At 55.9% G+C, this 20657-nt stretch overlaps 1 protein-coding gene across 1 annotated transcript in view; it reads left to right on the forward strand.

The window, feature by feature from the left end:
* Hcn4 (hyperpolarization activated cyclic nucleotide gated potassium channel 4) overlaps positions 1–20657 on the forward strand; it is a 41526-nt gene that overhangs the window by 894 nt on the left and 19975 nt on the right. The window contains exons 2-3 of the mRNA XM_005393600.2: positions 2–421; positions 19699–20122. Coding sequence (XP_005393657.2) covers positions 2–421; positions 19699–20122 — 844 coding nt within the window. The remainder of the gene's footprint in view (position 1; positions 422–19698; positions 20123–20657) is intronic.

Raw genomic sequence — 20657 nt, forward strand, 5'->3', positions numbered from 1 at the left:
ACGGGCACCTGCATGACTCCGCCGAGGAGCGGCGGCTCATCGCCGAGGGTGACGCGTCCCCCGGCGAGGACAGGACGCCCCCTGGCCTGGCGGCCGAACTAGAGCGCCCGGGCGCCGCGGCGCAGCCCGCAGCCTCCCCGCCACCCGCCCAGCACCTAGCCTCGGCCTCCCGCGAGCAGCCCGCGGCGGACACGGCGATCAAAGTGGAGGGAGGCGCGGCCGCCAGCGACCAAATCCTCCCGGAGGCCGAGGTGCGCCTGGGCCAGGCCGGCTTCATGCAGCGCCAGTTCGGGGCCATGCTTCAGCCCGGGGTCAACAAATTCTCCCTGAGGATGTTCGGCAGCCAGAAAGCCGTTGAGCGTGAGCAGGAGAGGGTGAAGTCCGCCGGGTTCTGGATTATCCACCCCTACAGCGACTTCAGGTAAGAGGCCCGTGGGGATCCTGGGGATACCTTGTTTGGTGGCAGGCATGCTCCTCTCCCGGCCCTGCCTCCCAGCCGGAGTTAACTTTCCTTTCTTGCACGGGGAGCTCCAAGAGAAGAGGGGTGCCTCTAGATTGTGAGACACCCCCAGACTTCCTCCTGCACCGCAATGGGAACTTTCCTGTGTTGTGGCTTCTGGCTTCTCTCTTTGCTGTCTGGGCCGCATTAGAGTCAGACTGAAAAGGTGTTCTGAGCCCGGCCTAGCCTTCCCTGCAGCCAGACCAGAGCTCTGCCGCCTGGAGCCACACGTTCCACCTCCCCCAAAGGGCTGCAGAGTCAAGCTGGCCATCCCAGAGGCCGCCCAAGTCGGCCACCCTGCAGAGCAGGACCAGGAAGGAGGAGCACCTCTCAGTAGCTTGGCTCAGTAGCTTGGGTGCTGACTGCAGGAATTAATAGCCCTCAGCACCCTGGGAAGCTGCGGCCAAGCACCTGGAGGACTGAGGTTCCTGGGGCCTTGGGACCAGGATAATAGCCCTCTGTACTCGCTAACCCTGGGCCCAGCCCCTCAAGCTGAATAGCAGACCAGCAGCAGACTCCCTGGGCAGCCTGCTTCCAGACCAGCAGGGGAGAATGACCTTGCTCATAGTGGTCAGTGAAGATGCCTGGTGTCCTGCCTGATGTGCGGCTGTCCTGTGACCCCAAGCTCAGTTCAAGACCCCATTCCCACCCCAGTGGCTCAAGTTCCAGCCGCTACTAGGTCTCTTGAGGATCTGTTGTGGGTCCGCAGACAAAAGGTGTGTCTGCCAGTTGGGCAGAGGGACCCTGCCCCCTCCTGCATCACTGGAGTCAAATGCCACTGAACGGAAGATGCCAATCTGAGTCTGTGTATGAATGGGATCATTGGCTGCCCCTGGGGTGGAGACAGGGATACCCCTACCATAGTCAAGGTCCTGAGGTCCCCCAGTGTCCCTCTGGGTGTCCTTCCCACACCCGGCTGAGATGAAGGCCTGGGAAGCATTCACTTTTTCCAGCTTGGTGTCTCATTCTCCCTTTCTCCGGCCCTGCCCCCTACGAGGCTCCCTCGCCTGCCTATATAAATGAGCATGGTGCCAGCCCAGAGCCCTCTTTGCAAACTCCAGGGAAGCTGGATTTGTAATGAGAGCAAAGCCATTTTCCATCCAATGGGAGAGATTTCTCTGGCCGAGAATGACCAGTCAGACAGCACTCGATGGCTTAAAATAGGAGGTGAATAGAGGCCCCCTTCTTTTTTCTTTTCTTTTTTTTTCCTTTTGAGGGACTGATCTTTCTAACCCTCAGATCCAGGTTTCCCATTCCCAGAGGGCAAGGAGGCCAGAGGGCAGGCTTCACAGAGTCGCAGCCATCACACTGTGTGGGCTGATGTGGGTTCCTCCCCTCAGGGACAGTGGCTGGGCTGCCAGTGCCAGGTTCCTGAAGAGTGGACTCTCCCTTGAGGGTCCCCCCTTGGAGGTTGAGCTTGGGAGGAGTGGACAGGCTCCCCGTCTCCTCCACCCTGAGTGTCCTGGGCTCCTCCTCCTCCCGCTGAACTCTTCAGTGGTAGTGACAGGCCATTCCAGTATCAGCCACTTGAGATTACTGAGGGTCCCCCCTGCTCTCCCTCCACCCCCGTGATAGGAGAGCTTCTGTCCAGGGTTCTTGTCACCAAGCCCAGTGCCAACCCCAGGCATGCCCAGCCTCCAGGAACAACAAGCCCTGCTGGAGGACATTCTGGGCACTGGGCCTTGCCCTCCTGGCCTCCCTTACCTCAGACGGTGAGGAGCCAGGACAGGGTTGATTTCTCCTCTAGGAGCTGCCACCTTTCTGATCTTACCTCGGCCCACCTGGTCTGTCTGTTGTCTGTGATGCCCCTGCTGCCGAGCTTCCCACTGCCCTCTCCCTGCAGGCTGCCTGGGTCCTGGCCTTGGAGGAGGGCGGTGGGGATGGGGAGGGTGTGGATGTAGCAGGACCGATAAATGGACAGCGGGAAACCGGTCCATCTGGGTTGGATTTGGGTTTGTGCAACAAGCAGCAGGGATGGATGGCTGTAAGTGTACATCCCTTGTGCACACCCTTCTCACTGTCTGATGCTGGGTCTGGCAGAAAGAAAGAAATCCAAGGAAGAAAGACATCTGTGTGCGCGTGTGCGTGCGCTTATGCATAAGTATGTGTTTTTGGAGGAGTAGTGGTCATGCCTCCAAGCCAAAATGGCTAGTTTCAGCTTCAGAAGGTTGAAGAGGCATAGGCCTGGTTAAGTCTGCTAAGCTTAGGAAACCCACCACTCAACCCATTCTAACGCGTGTCCCCTCGTACCCAACACCCTGAGCTTCGGTCCCTAGAGTTTCAGCCCCTGGCCTTGGCCTCTCTGTGGAGCCAGTGATCATTTTCCACCTCCAGCTCCATCAGAGCCTCTGTAAACATTGCCCAGGCCAGTTCAGGATTTATTCATCATTTTGATGGGCAGGAAGCATTGATCCAGCAGAATTGGTTTAATAAAGAATCACCAGCAAACCATGATAGATAGAGTGTGTGGTTTGAAGTTTAGGTCTGGCTGTGATGGGCTGCTTCTGGCCTTTCCTTTCCTGGGGGAGGAAGGCTGGGTACCTTTCCTGGGCTGGGCTGGGCTGGGCTGGGCTTACCTGGGGGCTTGGAGATCCCACAGTAGTCGGACACGACTGATGATGGGCTTCCCTTGGAAGGTTCTGCTTTGTGTCACTGTACCACTCCCCCTAGGCCATGCCCTAGGTCCCACGTGGCTCCTCCAGCCTGCGTGGGCCTGTCTGGCCTCCCTTCCCCTCCTGCGCCTCATTTACCTTTTGAAACTTGTCTGTATGGTTTGTGAAGGGAAGAGGTCACTTGTGGCTGCCCCTCTTTACACCGCTCCCCAGGCCTTGCTCAGCCCTGGCTGAGTTCTTGGTCTCTAGCAGGTCCTTCCCGCCACTGGAGCCACGGGCTGTAGCCAAGCCTTGGTGATGGGAACCTGAGCGAATAAAGCATAGTATCTAGACAACCTGGGTTTTCCAAGAGGAAAGAAACGGGTATTGAGGGAGGGGGGACCACAAGGAACGTGGTAGCTGGCTTTGTTGTCAGAAGCTGGTCAGCCTTTCCAGCTCCAGGCTCTGGGAGTTAGCGCGGGCATGTGAAGGTAGGTGTCCGAGCAGCTGTCTTGGGGCTGTGTGGGTGGACATGGAGTTGGCCGGGCAGGCCATATGTGGAATGTGTGGGGCCACTGGCGGGGCCCAGGCACCAGCTCAGCCTTGAGCATGGAGGCGGGTGAATGTGTAGCCCTTCCACCCACCGCCCCCTACCCTCCCTTGGCCTGAGCCTCCCAGGGCTATGTGGAAGGGAAGGGAAGGCAGCCCTTACAGCATCCTTTCCTTGGGGTAGATACAGCGGGGCTCTGATACCAGTCTAGGTCTAGTAGGTCCTCGGTTGCCTGAGCTGACTTCCTGGTGTACTTGCTGGTCCCTGCACCCGGTCATTGCCATTTTTCAGCTCCCGTCACCTCCCACCCTTGTCTGCTATGAGGCCCTGTTTGGGATAGGAACCTTCCTTGAACCTCCGTGGGAATGCTATTGCCTATCTCTGCATCAGACACAAATTGTACAGGAATGGACCATCTATGACCATCACTGTCAAAGGCTCATGGATACGGCTGTGACCACACCTCCCTGCCTCCTTCCTTCCTGGGTTGATCACATGGCCTTTCTTCCTGGCTTTGGCCTGGGGTTTTGAGTAAGAAACCTCACTGAAAACCTGCTAGAAACTATGGTATCTGCGTCCAACAAACAAACAAATAAACATTCACTCAATGTGGCACTCAGTGTGCAGTGTCTGTGGCTCCCTTAAATTGAGGGCCATCTGGGAGCTGAATTTGGGAACCTTACTGCGGCCCACCCCAACAGACAGTCTGGGCCTGGCAGGAAGGAGGCAGGTACTATCCTTCCCCGGAAGTCCGTGTATGTCGGTGTCTATGGCCCCCCTGTGTCTGGGGCTTGGGCTGCCCATGGCTGGTAAAATGGAAATGAAATCAAAGGTCAGAGCTAGATGCCTGGAGAAGAAACAGAGATGTTTGGAGACCATTTTCAGTGTTCCTGGGAGCCGTTGCCCCGGAACCTTACTGCTGGCAGTGTGGAAAGCGGGCCGAAAGGAGCAGCCGTCCTGGGCACCAGGGAGGGACGGGACGCCATGGTGCAGAGGGGAATTCCAAGGTGAGCTGCCTGGGCAGTGCTGCTAGTGGGCACAGGGGGCAGTAGGTCTCCAGTGTGAGGTGCGCCCCACCTCACGAGGCTGGGTGGGTGGAACTCAGAAGCAGTGATCCCAGGAGGCCGGCACCCAGAAGCAGCTGAGGCCAATGACAGGACCCTCGGCCACCTCGGTGGAGGCCTGGGCTCCAGGTTCTTCCCGGTCTGGTGACCACATAGCCGGGCTGTGGCTGCCTTCTCCCCAGCCTGCCCTCTTGGCTCCCTGAGTGCCGAGAGGCACAAGGCTTTCACACTGTGGAGTAGCCTTGTGCAGTGAGCTTTGACAGAGTGGGGCTGTCCACCTGTCCGTCTGCCCTCCTGTCCCCTGCTTTAGGGCCCCACATTCCTGGGTCTTCTTCGATGCTCTTTTGGGTCGCTCAGCCGCCATCTCTCTGTCCTTCTTGGCCACCTTGTGGCATTTGGATGAGCTCTGTGTTTGTTATAATGCAGCTTCTCACTGTAATGTCATTCAGCTTACTCGAGGCCTTTGTCAAAATACAGATTATGATTCAGTAGCTCTGGGCTGGGGTCTGGGATTCCGCACATGGGATGAGCCCCCAGGTGCTATTGCGGCTGACCGTGCTGCCCTAACCAGGACCAGGCTTGAGGTACAGAGCATGTGTGCTTGCTCCTGGCTTGACTGCCTCGAGAGCACAGCCTCTGTCTTATCTCCTTCACCTGGGCCTCCAGCCCCAAGTTCAGGCTGGGCCCGAATGCTGGGAACTGGGCGGAACCAACCACAGAGCTGTGCAAGCAAAGTAGGGGGGGGTCAGATGTGTGACAAGGAGGGGGACTATGCATCTGACACCCCAAGTTTGCTTGCACACCTCTGTGGTTGGTTCCGCCCAGTTCCCAGCATTCCCCTTGTCACGCACCTGCTTGGAGCCCGCTGACCCTGGATGCTGCTCCTAGGTTGCGGGTGAGCACCAGTGGCCAGGCGACCAGAGAACCCCAGCTCATCCCTCTCAGCTCACTAGTTCCTGCCGTCCGAAGGTTGCAGGGGCAGAAGGGGAGGGCGCCCAGCTACTGCTGTGCCGCAGTGAGACTTCCGGGAGAGAGCAGATGTTCTCAGTGAGAGAGCCCAGAGGTGGCATGGCAGGGCAGGGAGCAGTGTGAGGTCTGGCAGTGGCCAGCTGGAGGATGGCAGAGGCATCTCGAACAGCAGCAGCCATAGCTCAGTGAGCAGAGGCTCTGTCCCAGTACTGTGTCCCCTCCCCTGCTCCAGGCCCTGCCAGCAACCTCCCTTGCGGGCTGGGCTTGCCTGTCACTTCTCCCTGCCCCTCCCACTTTGGAAGGCACCAGGCTCCATTCAGATGATGGGGCTGACAAGTATCATACAGCCTGAGTGGCCCTTGTGCCTGCCCCAACCCTGGCCACCCAAAGGGATTCGCTCAGAGGAGAAGTCCCAGCCTGGTCCCCTGGGGGTTGTCATGTAACCAGGAGGCAGTTGCTCTGGCTTGGCTCAAGGGCTCTTACAAAGCTGCTCCTGGCAGTTGCTAATGAATCAAAGGGCCACTGAGGCCAGCCAGGCAGTTCTGTCAGGCCCAGGGGATGCTGGGGAATCCACACTTACTGGCCAGAGAGGGCCATGGGAGGGCAGGGGCATTGTCTTGGCTTTGGAGAGGATGTTCTCTGCCAGCCAGGTCGCTTTCCTGTGAGAGCATTGCCAGGGTCCTAGAAATCTGTGGTCATGGCAGCTAGGAGGAGGCTGTCTTCCATCAGTACCACCCAGGAGGGACAGGCAGCAGAGAGGTAGTGAGCTCCCTGTCACCAAAAGCATTCAATCGGAGACTGAGAAGTACTTAGAGCAGAGCTTGCCAAGCAGCATCCTGCAGACCCAACCCAGCCCCTAGTTGTGCTGTGTGGCCCACATAATATGTTAACAGATGAGCCAGTGTTTTCAAAATTAGGGATTTAGAGGGTTTTTTGGAAAAAAAACTGGAAATTCTGTGGCTCTGACCACAACCAGGAGATTGAAGACAGCAGAAGATACCCTCTTCAAGATGGCTTTTGCTGGTCAGTTTGTCCACAGTCCATAGCTGTCCCTAAGGTGTCTGTCTTATGCCAAGCCATGTCCCCTACCGACTTGCTACCTGAACCCTCTAGGCTTCTGAGTTTAGAACCCTTGACTCAAATCAACAGACTAAAGCCAGGTAGTTTCCCAGACCACCAACCACCATCCGTGAAATACCTACCGCGTGCCAGGCTGTGCTGGGAACTCTATATTCCTTACTACACCTCGTCTTCCTGGTGGACCCCAAGCAGTTTTATTCTTCTCAGTTTACAGGTCAGGCTCTGATGGGGGCGGGGGAGAGATTTGCCCCAAATCACATCACTATGAGGAGTTTGACCCTGGTCTGTAGGACTCTGAACTCAAGCTTACCTCCTCTTTCCCCGTCCCTCCTGCTTCCTATTCCTCCTCTTCTTCTTTGCTTTAAAGAAAATTAGTTATCAAGTTGTTATCAAATTAGTTATCAAGAGGCGACTCCCAGAATGAAACCACTGAGGAGGGGTTATGAGGAGTGCATCACCAGGCACACAAAATCTGTTAGGGCTCAGCACCCCAGATCTACAGAGGCTTTGGCAACCCTGGCTAAAGCCTTTGTGGTGTTGGTGGGGGCAGAACATAGAGGGGAAGGGACGGGGCCCAAGGTCACAGAGGAAGTCCTTGCCAAAGACAAAACTAGAACCCACTGGGTTATGTAATGTCTGTCTGCTTCAGTCCGTCCACAACCTCCTAGCCAGAGAGTTTCCAGGGTAGGCTTTTCCTGAATAGCTTTGTCACTTGGAGCTTTTTGTCACCCCTCCCTCACACCTGCCTTTCTGGGGTGATAGTATTTTTAGGGTCCCATTGTAATTGGGCAGGGCATGTAGCTCAGTGGTAGAGCAGGTGCTTAGCACGTGCAAGGCCTAGAGTTTAATCCTCAGTGCTGCCCAAAAAAATCAAAGAGGCCCATGACTCCCTCGAGAAGGAAGGCTTTCTGCATTCGAAGATGGAGAATGTGGTGGCTGAGGCACGCTGCCCAAGCCCACCCGGGATTCACTCCAGGACCCTGGCAAGTCCTGAATGCTGTGGAGACCATTGAGGTTTTGTAAGCACATCTGGGTACCATCGATGTCCCTGTTCCTGGATGGGGATGATTGGAGCTCAGAATGGAGAGGAACAGGTGACCATGGTGTCTGTGTTCTGTCCAGCAGAGGAATAGATGTCACATGGTCTGTTCATCACATCTTCCAGAGAAATGAGGATGCGGAATCGGACTGTGGATTAGGATGTGGCCTGTGACCTGAATCTGGGCTGACTTTGTTCCCAGGCTCAGAGCTCAACCTCTGAAGAAGATTTGGGTTCAGTGTGTAACCAAGATCAAGACTCAATCTAGTCTACATCTGGGCTCAGACTGTGACCAGGGTCCGGGATTAGTCTGTGACTAGGGTCAAGGATTAGCTTATGGCTGGGGTCAGGGGTCAGTCACGACTAGGGTTAGGGCTTGGTCCAGAGTCAGGAGTTGGAGTCCTGGAACAAAACCTTTGAACCGATCTTGGCACCATCCCTGAGGCCCCAACGCTGAGGCAGGGTGAGCACATTGCCCAACCTCTCCCCGGCTCCCTTTCCCCCTCTAGGAAGCCCCACACGGCCTTCCCCAAGGCCCCTGCCCTCCCTAGGCTCCTAGCATCTGAGCCAGCTGCCTGTGGTCCTCTCTGGGAGGTTAAGTACAAATTATAAATAAACAACAGTGCCACCGCTGCCGCGATGCTGGAGCCACCAAATCTCACACGTGACCACTCCCACCCTGCTCTGCAATCTCATTGTTGGGGCTGGTGTCTGGTGTACCCAGCCGGGCAGCGTGCTCGGCGCCTGCAGAGCTGTACTCAGGGCTGAGCACGCAGGGCGAGGTGTGCCCGCTTGATGGAGGGACTCCCCCAGCCCACCCCGCCACACCCCAGCTCTGGGCCACCACAGATTGCAGAGCAAGCAGCGGGGCCTCCAGGTCTGATCACGGCAGCTGCGGGGGCCTGATAATTGGCTGCTGATGATTTTGTGTCTGTCTAAGCATTTACCCATGTGGGTGGATGTGTTATGTCTGCATGAAGGAGGCTTTCAGAAGTTAATACCTAATAGAACTGGTGAATACATTGTTTTCAGGGCTTAGGGAGAGCAAGCTAAGGGTGTCTTGCCCCCAGGAGACCAGAGAGTCCATTCCAGGATTGTTGTTACCTGTTATGGGGGATGAAGGGGTCACTACCTACCTGACTAGGGGGAATTTTGGCTCCTTATAAGGATCTTGGGTCTGGTTTGGGAGGGAAGAGACAAGTGACAGACCAGTATGGATGAGCAGTCAGGGAAGGCTTCCTGGAGGAAGCGGATCTGAGGGAGACCTGAAAGAACCTTCTGCATACTTTCTGGAAGCAGGTGTGGGAAGGTGGAGTTCCAGGGCACCTGGATGGCTGTTGGCAGGCTCTTAGGACAGGTTACTCAGAGCAGGTTATGCAGAATTGGCTCTTTGAATCTGCACTCCTTTCTCTCTACCCTTCCCCCCAGGGCTCAGAGCTGCCTGCTGCCAGGTCAGCCTGTGATGCAGCCTGCTCGCACCAGTCCGTGCACCCCAGGGGAGCCCTTGTGGGCCCTGGCTGCAGTTGCACAGCCTTGGAGAAGGTTCCCCTTCCTGCCCTGTGAGGCTGGGAAGGCAGGTGCTGCAGCTGCTATAATGTCACTGCGTGTGTGGCCTGGAGCCCAGAAGTAATTACCCTGCAGTTCTGCTTGGGGATGGAGCAGCTCATGTCAATGATTAATGTGAGTCCCCAGCCACTGGATGGCCAGCCAGCCTTCGGCTTCTACCTGGTTTGTCGGAGGACCCTTCCCCGAGGACAGGAGAGACGCTCAGGTGCACAGATCTCAGGGACACCGCTAGCACCTCTCAGAGAAAATGCGGTCCAGCAGAGACCTCTGCAGATGGGGTCCGTCCTGGTGCATCCCCTGCTGGCCCACCTGGAGCCCTACATCCTCTCCCCATGAGCTCATTCCCTCAGAGTCCACTCCCGTCCCTCATCCTCTTCTGCCGTATGGTCCCAGAAAACTCCTTTCCTCTCAGTGTCCAGGGTCAGGGCTCAGAGTCTGAGGCTGAGAGAGAGCAGAGCTAATTGGACAAATAGGTATTGAACCTGTAATCCTGACCCCATTAGTGCAAATTGAGCCAGCAGGGCAGGGAGAGTGACGCCGACCAGGAGAGTTAATGAGACTCTCCCTCCTCCTCCTGGGGACCGTGCCGAGGACAGCCAGGCGCGGTCCTGAAGCTACACGGCCCTATGTCCTGGAACAGAGGGGATCCCTTCCCTACCGAGCCTTCCTGCTGAGGCTTTGCAGCCCAGATACCCCGGGAGTGGGGGTGGCGTCCCCCTAGTATGTTGTGTCATACGGGCACCCGCTAGTCCCTAGATCATGGCCCCTGGAGAGTGACAATTGAGTGTCCAACTCAGGGACCGATAGAGCAGGGGCTTCTTGAGAAGAAGCTGAGATAATATTCTTCTGCAAAGGCCTTGACTGTGTTCCTCCTCCTGGCTCCTAAGGGCTGACTCCCGGGGACAGCTGTCCTCTCTTGGAGGCTCAGCCCTGGCCGCAGAAGAGGCCAGAGTGTGAGGACCCCTGAGACTGCAGTCACACAAGGTTACTGTGGGTGAAGGAGCCCCAGGGGATGGGCAGCAGGACTGGCCACTGTGCAGTTGGGGTGAAGCAAGAGAGGCTGCTCCTCCTGCCTCCCAGGCTCTGGGGATGCACCTTTCTGGCATGGGGCTGAGGGGACAACCTGTAGGTGGGGGGCGGGGCCAGCTGTGTGGGCTTAGCTAAGGCCTCACTTCCCCGGCCTTACTTTCCCTGTCTGAAAATGCTACTGGAGAGGGGTTGGGCTTTAACTGTGGCTGCAGAGGCCCCAGGGACCGTGTGCAGTCACAACTCCTGGGCCTCCCGGAGTGGCCCGGTGGGTCAGATTGGGAAAGCACCAGGTGCTTCTGCTGCTGTCACTCTGGGAGCGAGAGCTGGGCCGTTCCTCAGCCCCCTTCGCCTCGTTTGCAGCCTGTGGCTGCCTGACTGCCTGTTTGCCTTGGTCTGTCCACTGCTCCTCCCCGGAGCTTGGGTCCAGTGCTGACTCCTCAGCCCGTAGATGAGCCCACTGCGGGTAGCCGACCCTCTCCAGAGAGCTGTTTCCCTTCCTGTCCACACTATTGCTAGGAATCAGAATTGGAATTCTGGGGCTGGGAGGGACCTCAGGGAACATGGCCCTTGCTCAGCCTCCTTGCTAGACTGGTTTTCCTGGGGAGAAGGTGGTGGAGACCCATCCGTCTGCATGTCCTTGGGGCCCTGTGTCCCCAGAGGGTCCTTATTGCTTGACTGATCCCCATCTCAGCAAAAGTGGATTACGCCGGCCAGAGTTAACCGCTCTCCATAGCCGCCCCCTGGCCAGAGCCGCCTGGCCTAGGACGTTCCGTCCATCCATCCCTCACCAGGTCTTGTGCTGCAGCTCAAGCCCGCATGCTCCTGTTTCTTCCTCACCCCGGTGAGCAGGTGAGCGGTCCCACCTCGTCTCCCCAGAGTGCGCCCGCACCACTCCATAACAACATTCTATTTCTGCTCCCTTCTCCTGAGTGGTGGAACGGAAGGCTCCTGGGGGAGTGGTGCTTGAGACGTCTTTGATTCTTGTAAGCAGAGCTGACAAGTTCTCCAATGGCAGGTCCCTTCTCTGATTTTCTCCAGATGGTCTTGTCAGCTAGGTGGAGCACAGAGTGGGGAGGCCACTGGCCTGAGGGGATACAGTATGCTGGAGCCTGGAGCCTTGTGGCGTGGAGCAGATGCCCCCAGTGTGTGATTTGGGGTGCGTGCACACTAGCACGTGTCTGGGAGTGCACAGGCTTGGGGGCCATCAGGGAAGCCATGAGTTATTCCCTCGGAGTAACCCCCATGGTTGCCTGCATCGACTGGGCCACTGGGAAGGCTCAGTGGCAGCCCCTTCCTCAGTCCCTTTCTCTTCTTCTTCATGGTGCCTCCCGGCCCCTGGAAAAGCCCTGACTTTTCAGTGTGGCTTTTAGAATGTCCCTATTTTCCTTTAGACCATTGTTGGGATGGGAGGTGGGGTCCGAGTTCTCTGAGAAGCGCTTCCTTCCTTTGCAGGCGTTCTGTGCGCTCAGCAGCCTGCGGCGAGCTTCTGGGGTCTCTGCACTGTGGGGCCTGATGGGATTTGGTGCGTCTTTTGAGGCTGTCCACCTCCATCCTGCCCTGAACTGCTGGGCAATGTGAGGAAAGGCTGTGAGAGGCAGGGTCTTGTTCAAGGTGACAAAGCAAGTTAAAGAGAGAGGTAGAACTAGAACTGGGACCCTATCTGGGGCTCTTTCTGGAACCGTGTGCTTGAGCCTCAGTGCTGTCCCTCCTGACCCGTGCATACGTTCGGGCTCCTGCCTCCTCTTTGAAGCTTTAGCGGCCAGCAGGCCATGTTGCCCCCGCTGGCCTGGGTCATCAGCTCCTGTGGGGTGGGCCTGCCCATCCCCCGGACCGAGTGCTGCTCAGATCAGGCCTTGCATCTCAGTGGTCACAACAGTGATGGTGGCGGGCAGCATGCCCTGAGTGTTTCTGCTATGTGGCCTGTCAGAAAATATTCTCTCATGTACTTCTCCCAGAATCCTGTGGTGTGGGATTCATGGTCTCATTTTGTACATGAAAAACAGGTTGAGAGAGGTGAAAAGATTTACCTGAGGCCACGCAGCCAGAGAGTCCCACACCAGAGCACCTCAGCACCGTCCTGCCATGGTCTGACTCCTCTGCTGGTCCAGAATGTGACCCCTGGACCAGCAGCCTCAGCGTCGTCATGGGGCTGGCCAGCAGTGCCGCGGCTGGGCCCTCCCCTGCAGCAGGGGAAGGAGGTCCTCGGGTGTTTGTGTGCGTGGTGCGGTTCAAGAGGCACAGCACTGTGTCACTGGAGGGTCAGAGCAGGGAAGGGTCTGGCACAGCCCTCACCACAGCTCTCCTGTCCCTGATCTGTGGCTGAGACCCACCCTCCTTGTATAATGTGGGGCTGGGACCTCAGCCCGGGACAAGGGGGACCTCAGAAGAGGAAGAGGGAAGGGGTCACAGTGGGAGGGCTTTAAAGAAATGTGTTCTTTCCTCAAGTGAAAACACTCATAAGAGTTAGAAAATGAAGGTATATCCAAATCCAAACCACCCACCCTTAAGCCAAGCACCGGATGGATGCCCTTGGCTTTCAGTCTAACCGTGTCTGAGGCAGCCTCCGGCAGCCCAGGGAACAGCTACCTGGGAGCCCTGTGATTCTGAGTCAGAGATTTTGAGGTGGGTTAAAAATAGAGCCCTAGTGGCCAGGCGGGGGTGGGAGGAGCAGAGCAGTTCATGTATTGTGGTGGGGAGCCCCTGGGTCAGTGAGGGGAGGCTGGGCAGGAAGGGAGGCTGTGGAGGGGGGATGTCCCCTCCCCGCCAGGCCTGACACCAATTGGAAACAGTGCTGGCCTTGGTTGTAGTGTTTGGAGCTTAAAAGGAAGCACCGATGAATGGGATCCGCAGAGAGGAAAAGGCTGCAGAGACAGAGGAGAGGGGGTCTCTAGTGAGGTCCCAGGGGAGGAGAAGGGGCCGGTTCGGAGTGATCCATAAGAGTCGCTGATTCCCTGGTGGCTGACGGAGAGGAAGAGGATGCGGTGACAACACCCTAGAGTCTGGAGGCAGAAAGAGGAAGGGAATGTGCTGGTGGCTTCTGTTTTCTCTGTGGAGGGGAAGGTGATTGTGAGGGATATGTGCGGTCTCAGAGCTCTGAGGAGGCTGGGTCATGGGTAGAGGTGGTCTGAGGTTGTGTGTGTTCCGGCACAGGCCCCATGCAAAAGTGAACCCTCAGCCCAGGGTTAAAAGACAAGGCGGGGCATAGGAAGTAAGGGTATTGTATTAATGAGGTCCAGGAGCTGGATCATTGCGTCCCTGGAGGGCAGGCTGGGAGGAGGCAGGCGGGCTCTTGGGGAGACTCGAGGAGTCAGCAGACTGTGGCTCTGGCTCCACAGATGAGGCGCAGCTGAGTGTGAGCTGGAAGAAAGGGGGAGATGGGGGGTGCTCACCTGCGACCTCAGAGATGGGCAGCCGGAGGTGGTGACGTGGTGCGGGGCATGCAGGTGTGCAGTTGTTAAAGAGGCCGGGGCTGTAGGTGTTCAGGATATGGGTAGAAGTCACCCAGGGTGATGGCAGGATTCGAAATGGAAGGTTGCAGACCAGGTACCAGCATTGCACGGTCCCAGAGGGTGGCAGATAAATGCAGGAAGGATGGCCCGGGGAGGACAAGATGCCCAAAGGATGCTGGAGACATTTCCGCCACAGGCAGGAAGTGGCTGCAGTAGGGGAGGGCAGGGTGCTGACTCACCCCTGACCTTGGGCACGGCGCTGTGGGAGACCGACGTTGTAAGGTTCCCTCACGGGGGAGGCCGAGGGTCCGGGAATGAAAAGGGTGAGGATGAGGTACAGTGAAAGACAGCATAGGAGAGAGGGTCGGGAGGGAGAGGAGTAGGAGGAGGCGTGGAGTCTGGGGCAATAAACACCAGCAGCCAGATTTGTATTTCTGCAGAGCGGCTACAAAGTAGGACTTGAGTTAGGCTGTTTGCATTCGAATTCTTGATCCCCTGCATAGAGTAAAGTTCTCCACTTCTTGTGCCTCAGTCTCCTCATCTGTGAAATGAGAATAATCATGGTATCTACTCGTAGATGGCAGTTATGAGGATTGAGTTGTTATGAGGATTGTTGTTATGAGGATTGAGTAAAATAATCTATATAAGGGACTCAGATTAGTGCCTGGCAAAATAGTGAGTGCCTGACAAAGTTTGACTGCTGTCCTGCTCTCGCTGTCTGTAGGACACAGACATATCTTTACTAGACCCTGGGAAACCGTGGGACAGACTGCAAGGGGAGGAGACTCTTCCGGCTCCTGTTTCTTTCTCAGACATGAAGATGCCTAGATCCTCAAGTCCTATGATATGTTGGGGGACTGGAAGGAGGGTGAGGTGATTCCTGATAGAAGAGGCAGTTTGGGACATATGCTAACAGAGAAGCACAAGCCCAAGGCAGGGACCAAACCTTGCTAGCGGGGAGGCACTGGACCACAGAGGATGGAAGGGACTTCAGGAGGAACAGGGATGTGGATGGAGTGGGGCTGGGGGAGTGGCCCAAGGCTACCGAGAGGAGGTGAGAGGGGGAAGGAACAAAGGGTGTGGAGGGCAAGACCAAGGAGCTTGAGCTTTCTTCTGTAGTGGGGTTTTCCACAAGACTTAAGTCAGGGGTGACAGAGTCATGATTCAGAAAGGTCATACGGAGGGCATGTGAGGCAGGCAGGAAGCTGGTGCAGCAGTCAGGGATGGAGTCACACATCACAGATGAAGCTAGGTGGGCCTGGGTAACTTCTTGGAGGCACAGAGGGTGGGTGGGAGGTGAGAGGAGATGGGAGGGTGGCCCTGAGGTTTGGAGCCCAGGTAACTAAAGTGCAGGGGTGCCACTCGGCTTTGAAGACAATGGTGGGCTCACCGGGTGCAGGAGACAGCAGGCCCTCCAGGTGGACACATGTCGCAGGCAGGTGGGGATGCAGGTCTGGTGTGAGGAGTACTGAGCCAGAGCCATCTGCGCAGCGGGAGCAGGAAAAGATGGGGTGCAGCATGTGCTGCTCACCTGGCAGAAAGCGTGGGCTGCAGTCCGCATGCAAGGACACGGGGCCACCTGAAGGAAGGCCCTGGCCTCCCAGAGCCTCTGTATTCTAGGAGAGCTGGATCCCGGGCTCAGGCTGGGCTGAAGCTCTGCTAGTCGGAGGTCAAGGAGCTCCAGATGAATCTGGAAGGATGAAAAGGCTTTAATGGCAAAACAGTGACATTCCGTATTCCAGCGGACAGGATTCCCAGGGGACAACATCTGTGCCAAAGCGAGTGTGCAAGAAAATATGTGTGCCCCAAAGTGGATGTGCACATGAGTGCAAAACGGATGCAGAGATGAGAATGTGGGTGTGTGCATGTGCACGTGTGCATGCTTGCCTGCACATGTGCTCAAAGGCAAGTGTGAGGCCACGTGACAAGCAGGCTGAAGGAGGCCATCCCTGTCTGGCACCTTCACATCTGCTGCCTCCATTTTCTCTCCCTTCTATCCTCAGTCCCCAGAGGAGGAGAAGGCCTGGTTCTAATCCTTGAGTTCAGGGTCAGCAGCTTCCTATCTTCTCTTCCCTCAGCTCCCTTGAGGATTTTCCTCTCAGACATCCCAGATACCAGTGTACAGGGCTGCTGGGCTGTTGCCCCCACCTCATTCCTTCTACACATGAGACTTGGCTGTCAGCAAGAGATGCCACCTGCCTGCCTAGATGGGACTGCTGGTCCAAGTAGAAGGTGAGGCCCAGGATTGACAGAAGATGCCTCTGGAGTCCTGTTGCTGAGCCTGGGCCAGGGCCTTCAGAGCACGTCGGGCTCTGCTGACCAGGACTCTGTCCTGTCAGCTTAGGGAGCCCTGAGACAGCAGGGTCTTCTGGCTTTGGAGAGACAGAGGCCACTAATCGGGCCCGCACCAAAGCCAGCTTGCCTGAGTCTGGCTGCCCATCTCTTCCCTACCAGGGCATGACACCTGCCCCCACGATTACATACACTGGATTGTAGGACTGAATCATGAATGATTTTAGGGGCAGGAGGGGACCACTGGGTATCCATCTGGAGGCTTGGAAATGCTACTACTCCCTCCGTGTGGCCCTCAGTTCTCCTTTCTACTGGATGGTGCAACTGTGCCTGACTTTCTGATTGCTGCTAGCCAGGGTGCTCTTCACCCGAAGAGGTATGCTAGCACCACGTTCTGGAGGTACCTCAGAAGGCCCCAACATCAGGAAGAAGGTCCCCTGTGAACCTCTTTGCAGTCCCCTCTTCTGTTTCCGGGTCAGGGGCTGCCTTGCTGTGGTGGGCCACCTCCCCACTGTGTGCCTGAATCTTGCCTCTGCTCCTTATTAGCTTTGTGGCCTTGGGAAAACACGTCGCTTCGAGCCTTGATGTCATGATGTGTATAATGCCGATCGTAGCGGCCATGATGCTGGTGTGATGATTAGGTGAAGTAATTCACGGAAAGCACAGCCAGTGCTCCTACATGTGCAGTGTTTTGGGGTCTTTGTGAATAAAGGCTTTGCAGCTACCCAGGAAGCCCCAGTGAAAAAGTCCAGGGACACTGGGAATCCCTTCAGATGCTCTGGCCCCCAGGATTGGGGATGAATGGGGTCCAGAGAGCTGAGGATGCCAGTGGGAAAGGCTCCTGCCAACTTTTCCTGGCTAGAGCTGCGAACCGGGCTGGCCGCCACGTCGGGCGCTGTCCGTGGTGCTGGACACAAATTTTGGCTCTGGCTTAGCCCAGCTTTCAGAGATCTGTGCAACCATCCGGCAGAGTCCAGGAGGGTGGTCCACAAGGCAAAGGGCAGCTCCCAAAGCCCGAATCTCACCCCATCCAGAGGCACTCTCCTGGCCTCACCTTTCTCACCCACCTTTCTAGATACTTTGGCCATATGAGATGATTTTACCAAATCATCTTGACTGAATTGTTCTAGCCAGGCCTTATCCTCTAATGGGACTGTGAATTTCCTGAGTTCAGGGCATCTGGATGCTGAGGCCCGTAGGTTCTGTTGTCTGCTTAGTCAGGTACTCTGGCCCCTGCTTTCTGCCACTGCCTCTCTTGGTTCATCATAGGTTCCTGTCCAGTCCTACTCCTAGTAGAAGCTTTGCTTTGGTTCTTCCCTGGAAGGTTTAAGCTACCTCTCTCACCTCTTTCATGCAAATCTGCTGGTTTGAGTGATTTATTATTTCACAATATAGGGCATAGAGGGGAACATATACAGGTACCAGTTCATTTCACTCTTATGACAACTATGCTAGTTGGGTACTGTGGTTATGTCCACCAAGCCAAAGAACTGAAAGAGCTTGAGTGTCTTGGAGTAAATGATAGAGCCAGAAAGGAACCCAGGTTGGCTGGCCCCAGAGCCTGTGCTAATTCCCAGTAGATCATGCTTGCCCCCAAATAGCTCTGTGCTGGTCCAGGATGGTGTTTGTGGGGAAAATGCTCTAATATTCCAGCCCCAGCCAGGACTAGGCACCAGATATATCTTGGGCATCTGGAAACTCAAGATTGAGACAATTAGTCAGAATGCAGGGAAATGGGTGTTTTTGCCTCATGTAATTTGGTTTTATGAAGACCACTAAATGCAAACATTCTCCTGTTAATTACCATCTTGAATTTGGTCTGTAATTGAGGGAACTAGATCTGGTGGGGGGGGTAGAAACTCGCTGAAGTGGCAGGCCCGCCTGAGTCAGCATTCCCAGCCGCCTTGCACCCGATCTGTTAATTTTAGAAACTCTGCTAGCCTGAGTGTATTATTAGCTGTATGTACGGAGGGCCACATGGCCCTCCATGGCTTCTCTATGCCATAGTTTTTTGTTTTGTTTTCTTTTTCCTAAGAGAATAAATGAAAAGGAATATGGTGGTGTGTACACAGGGGTGTTTGCACACTGTGTGAATGGGGGTACCTGTGTATGGCTTTTAATGAGTGTACGCCGCTGTCTTTGAATGACATATGTGCAGTTTGATGGAGAGTGTACACAGCTCAAGATCACCCACCAAAGCTTAACCCACTCTCCAGGCTCATGAGCAGATGTGCTGCGTTCTCTGTAGGAGGGTGTGATGGCTAGGTGCGTCCCCAGGCTTTAGCTGGGTTCTCCCAGCAGGCTATGGATGTTGGGGCTGGAGAAAGGGTGAGTGGGATGTGGGGCAGGGAAGGGGCTGAGATTGACCTCTAGGCACCAGTCTTAGATGGAGAAGCCTTAGCACCTAGGGAGCCCTGTCTCAAGGCCCTGAAGGGCTTGACTTTCAAAGGAGCTGCTAGAAGCCACCCTCCCTGAGCAGGGTGATGGGGAATAGCTGTCCCGCCCACCTTCAGCAAAGCAAGCCCTTGACTCACAGCACCATTAGGAGCCTGGCAAAGAAAACAATTTGTTATGAGGTACTTTCTCCGTCAACCCAGAACTCCTCAGGCAGGGGCATTTCAGTCTGGGGGGGGGGGCCCTCTGAAGACCTGAGGAGAGCTTATCTAGCTCCCATTTCCTTCCTCCTAGCTTCTCTGCAGTAGAGAATTAAAGATGGCTGAAAGGTTATTTATCCGGAAGAAGACATGCTTCTTTCTGCCTGACTTAATACCTTTATCTGTCACTGTGTAACTGTCTTAATTAATAGCAGAGGGAAACAGCTCTGCAGTGCAAGGTTTTGGTCCTGGGGCCAGGCCTGGGGTGACTGGTACTTGGGCAGCCCCTGCCAGTGGTTGGTCAGACATTCTAGACATGAGCAGAGGTCTTGTCTGTGCCTTCTTGTGCGTCTTCTTCTGGGAAAGGGGGATCCCAGAAGGCCAGAGTGGGAGAGAGCTAGGTCAGAGTTAGAGGACACATTGCACAGTGGGGAGACTGAGGCCCAGAGTGGGGAAGACACCTGCTTGATGTCACATAGCATTAGAGCTGGGGGCAAGGCTCTGCCTTCCAGGCACCTGCTGTGTGTCTGGACTTCCCCTGCTCTCTGTCATGGTCTGTGTCCTGTCTCCAGCCACAGCTAATCCCTCAGGGAGGATGGGGCAGCCTGGCCTGAGCTTGGAGTGGGTGAGGTGAGCTGCTGCTGTCACCAAAGAGCCTCTTGCTTGTCTCTGGGTGTCACTGCGTGGCTTGCATGTCAGTCTGACCGTCCCTGGGGGTGGGGATGGGTGGAAGAGGCTTGTCACATGGAGAGCTCACAAAAGGGCAGGGAAGACGGCGTCCTTAGTGAGTGAAGAGCCTCTTTCTGTGTCATCCCTGTGTCTGCAACCTCCACCTCCTGGTACCCATGCGCTACCTCGTGAGTGTCTTGGAGTCTCCCAAGATGTTCCCCTCTCCCACGCGCTGTCCTCAGAGCTCCCTCGCTTAATCTGTAACTTGCCCTCTCTCTCTTGGTGACTGACCCCTGTCTCCGGGCAGATTTTACTGGGACCTGACCATGCTGCTGTTGATGGTGGGAAACCTGATCATCATCCCTGTGGGCATCACCTTCTTCAAGGATGAGAACACCACACCCTGGATCGTCTTCAATGTGGTGTCAGACACGTTCTTCCTCATCGACTTAGTCCTCAACTTCCGCACGGGCATCGTGGTTGAAGACAACACAGAGATCATCCTCGACCCGCAGCGGATTAAAATGAAGTATCTGAAAAGCTGGTTTGTGGTGGACTTCATCTCCTCCATCCCCGTGGACTACATCTTCCTCATTGTGGAGACACGCATCGACTCTGAGGTCTACAAGACCGCCCGGGCCCTGCGCATCGTCCGCTTCACCAAGATCCTCAGCCTCCTGCGCCTCCTGCGTCTCTCTCGCCTCATTCGATATATTCACCAGTGGGAAGAGGTGAGTGGGCCGACCAAAGCTCGCTGGTAATCCCAGACAGTTGGACATGGGCTGTCAGATTGCGGCAGGCGTGCCTGCTCCAGGGGAACACATGTAGTCATTTCTTGGCCTCTTATCACGTGTTAGATACTACACAGAGCACTTTACACATAGATTCCCATTAAATTCCTTGTCAACTGACCACAGAGGGTGCCACAGAGCTACCTGTAGACCCTCGAGTTGATTTCCACAAAGTTGTGTACTTGGTAATTGGCGAGCCTGAGAATGCAGAGCTGAGCGTCCCCAGAGCCGGCCCCAGCGACTACTGCACTGGACTGTAAGGGCTGTACGCTCATGAGCCCTTGGACCTAGTGGGGAAGGTGAAGAGGTGAATAGGACCAGTTTGAGGACAGCGGGGAGAGTGGCGGCCTGGGAAGAACTGGGGAATACGTCTCCCAGCTGTCTGGGCAGCCCCTGCTCAGAGTGAGCTATTGTTGCCATGAGAATTAGATCTACAGATATATCATGAAAGCAGAAATCGAAAGTTCTGTACAAA

Source organism: Chinchilla lanigera, unplaced genomic scaffold, assembly GCF_000276665.1.
Source record: "Chinchilla lanigera isolate Chin_1 unplaced genomic scaffold, ChiLan1.0 scaffold00049, whole genome shotgun sequence".
Taxonomy (NCBI): Eukaryota; Metazoa; Chordata; class Mammalia; order Rodentia; family Chinchillidae; genus Chinchilla; species Chinchilla lanigera.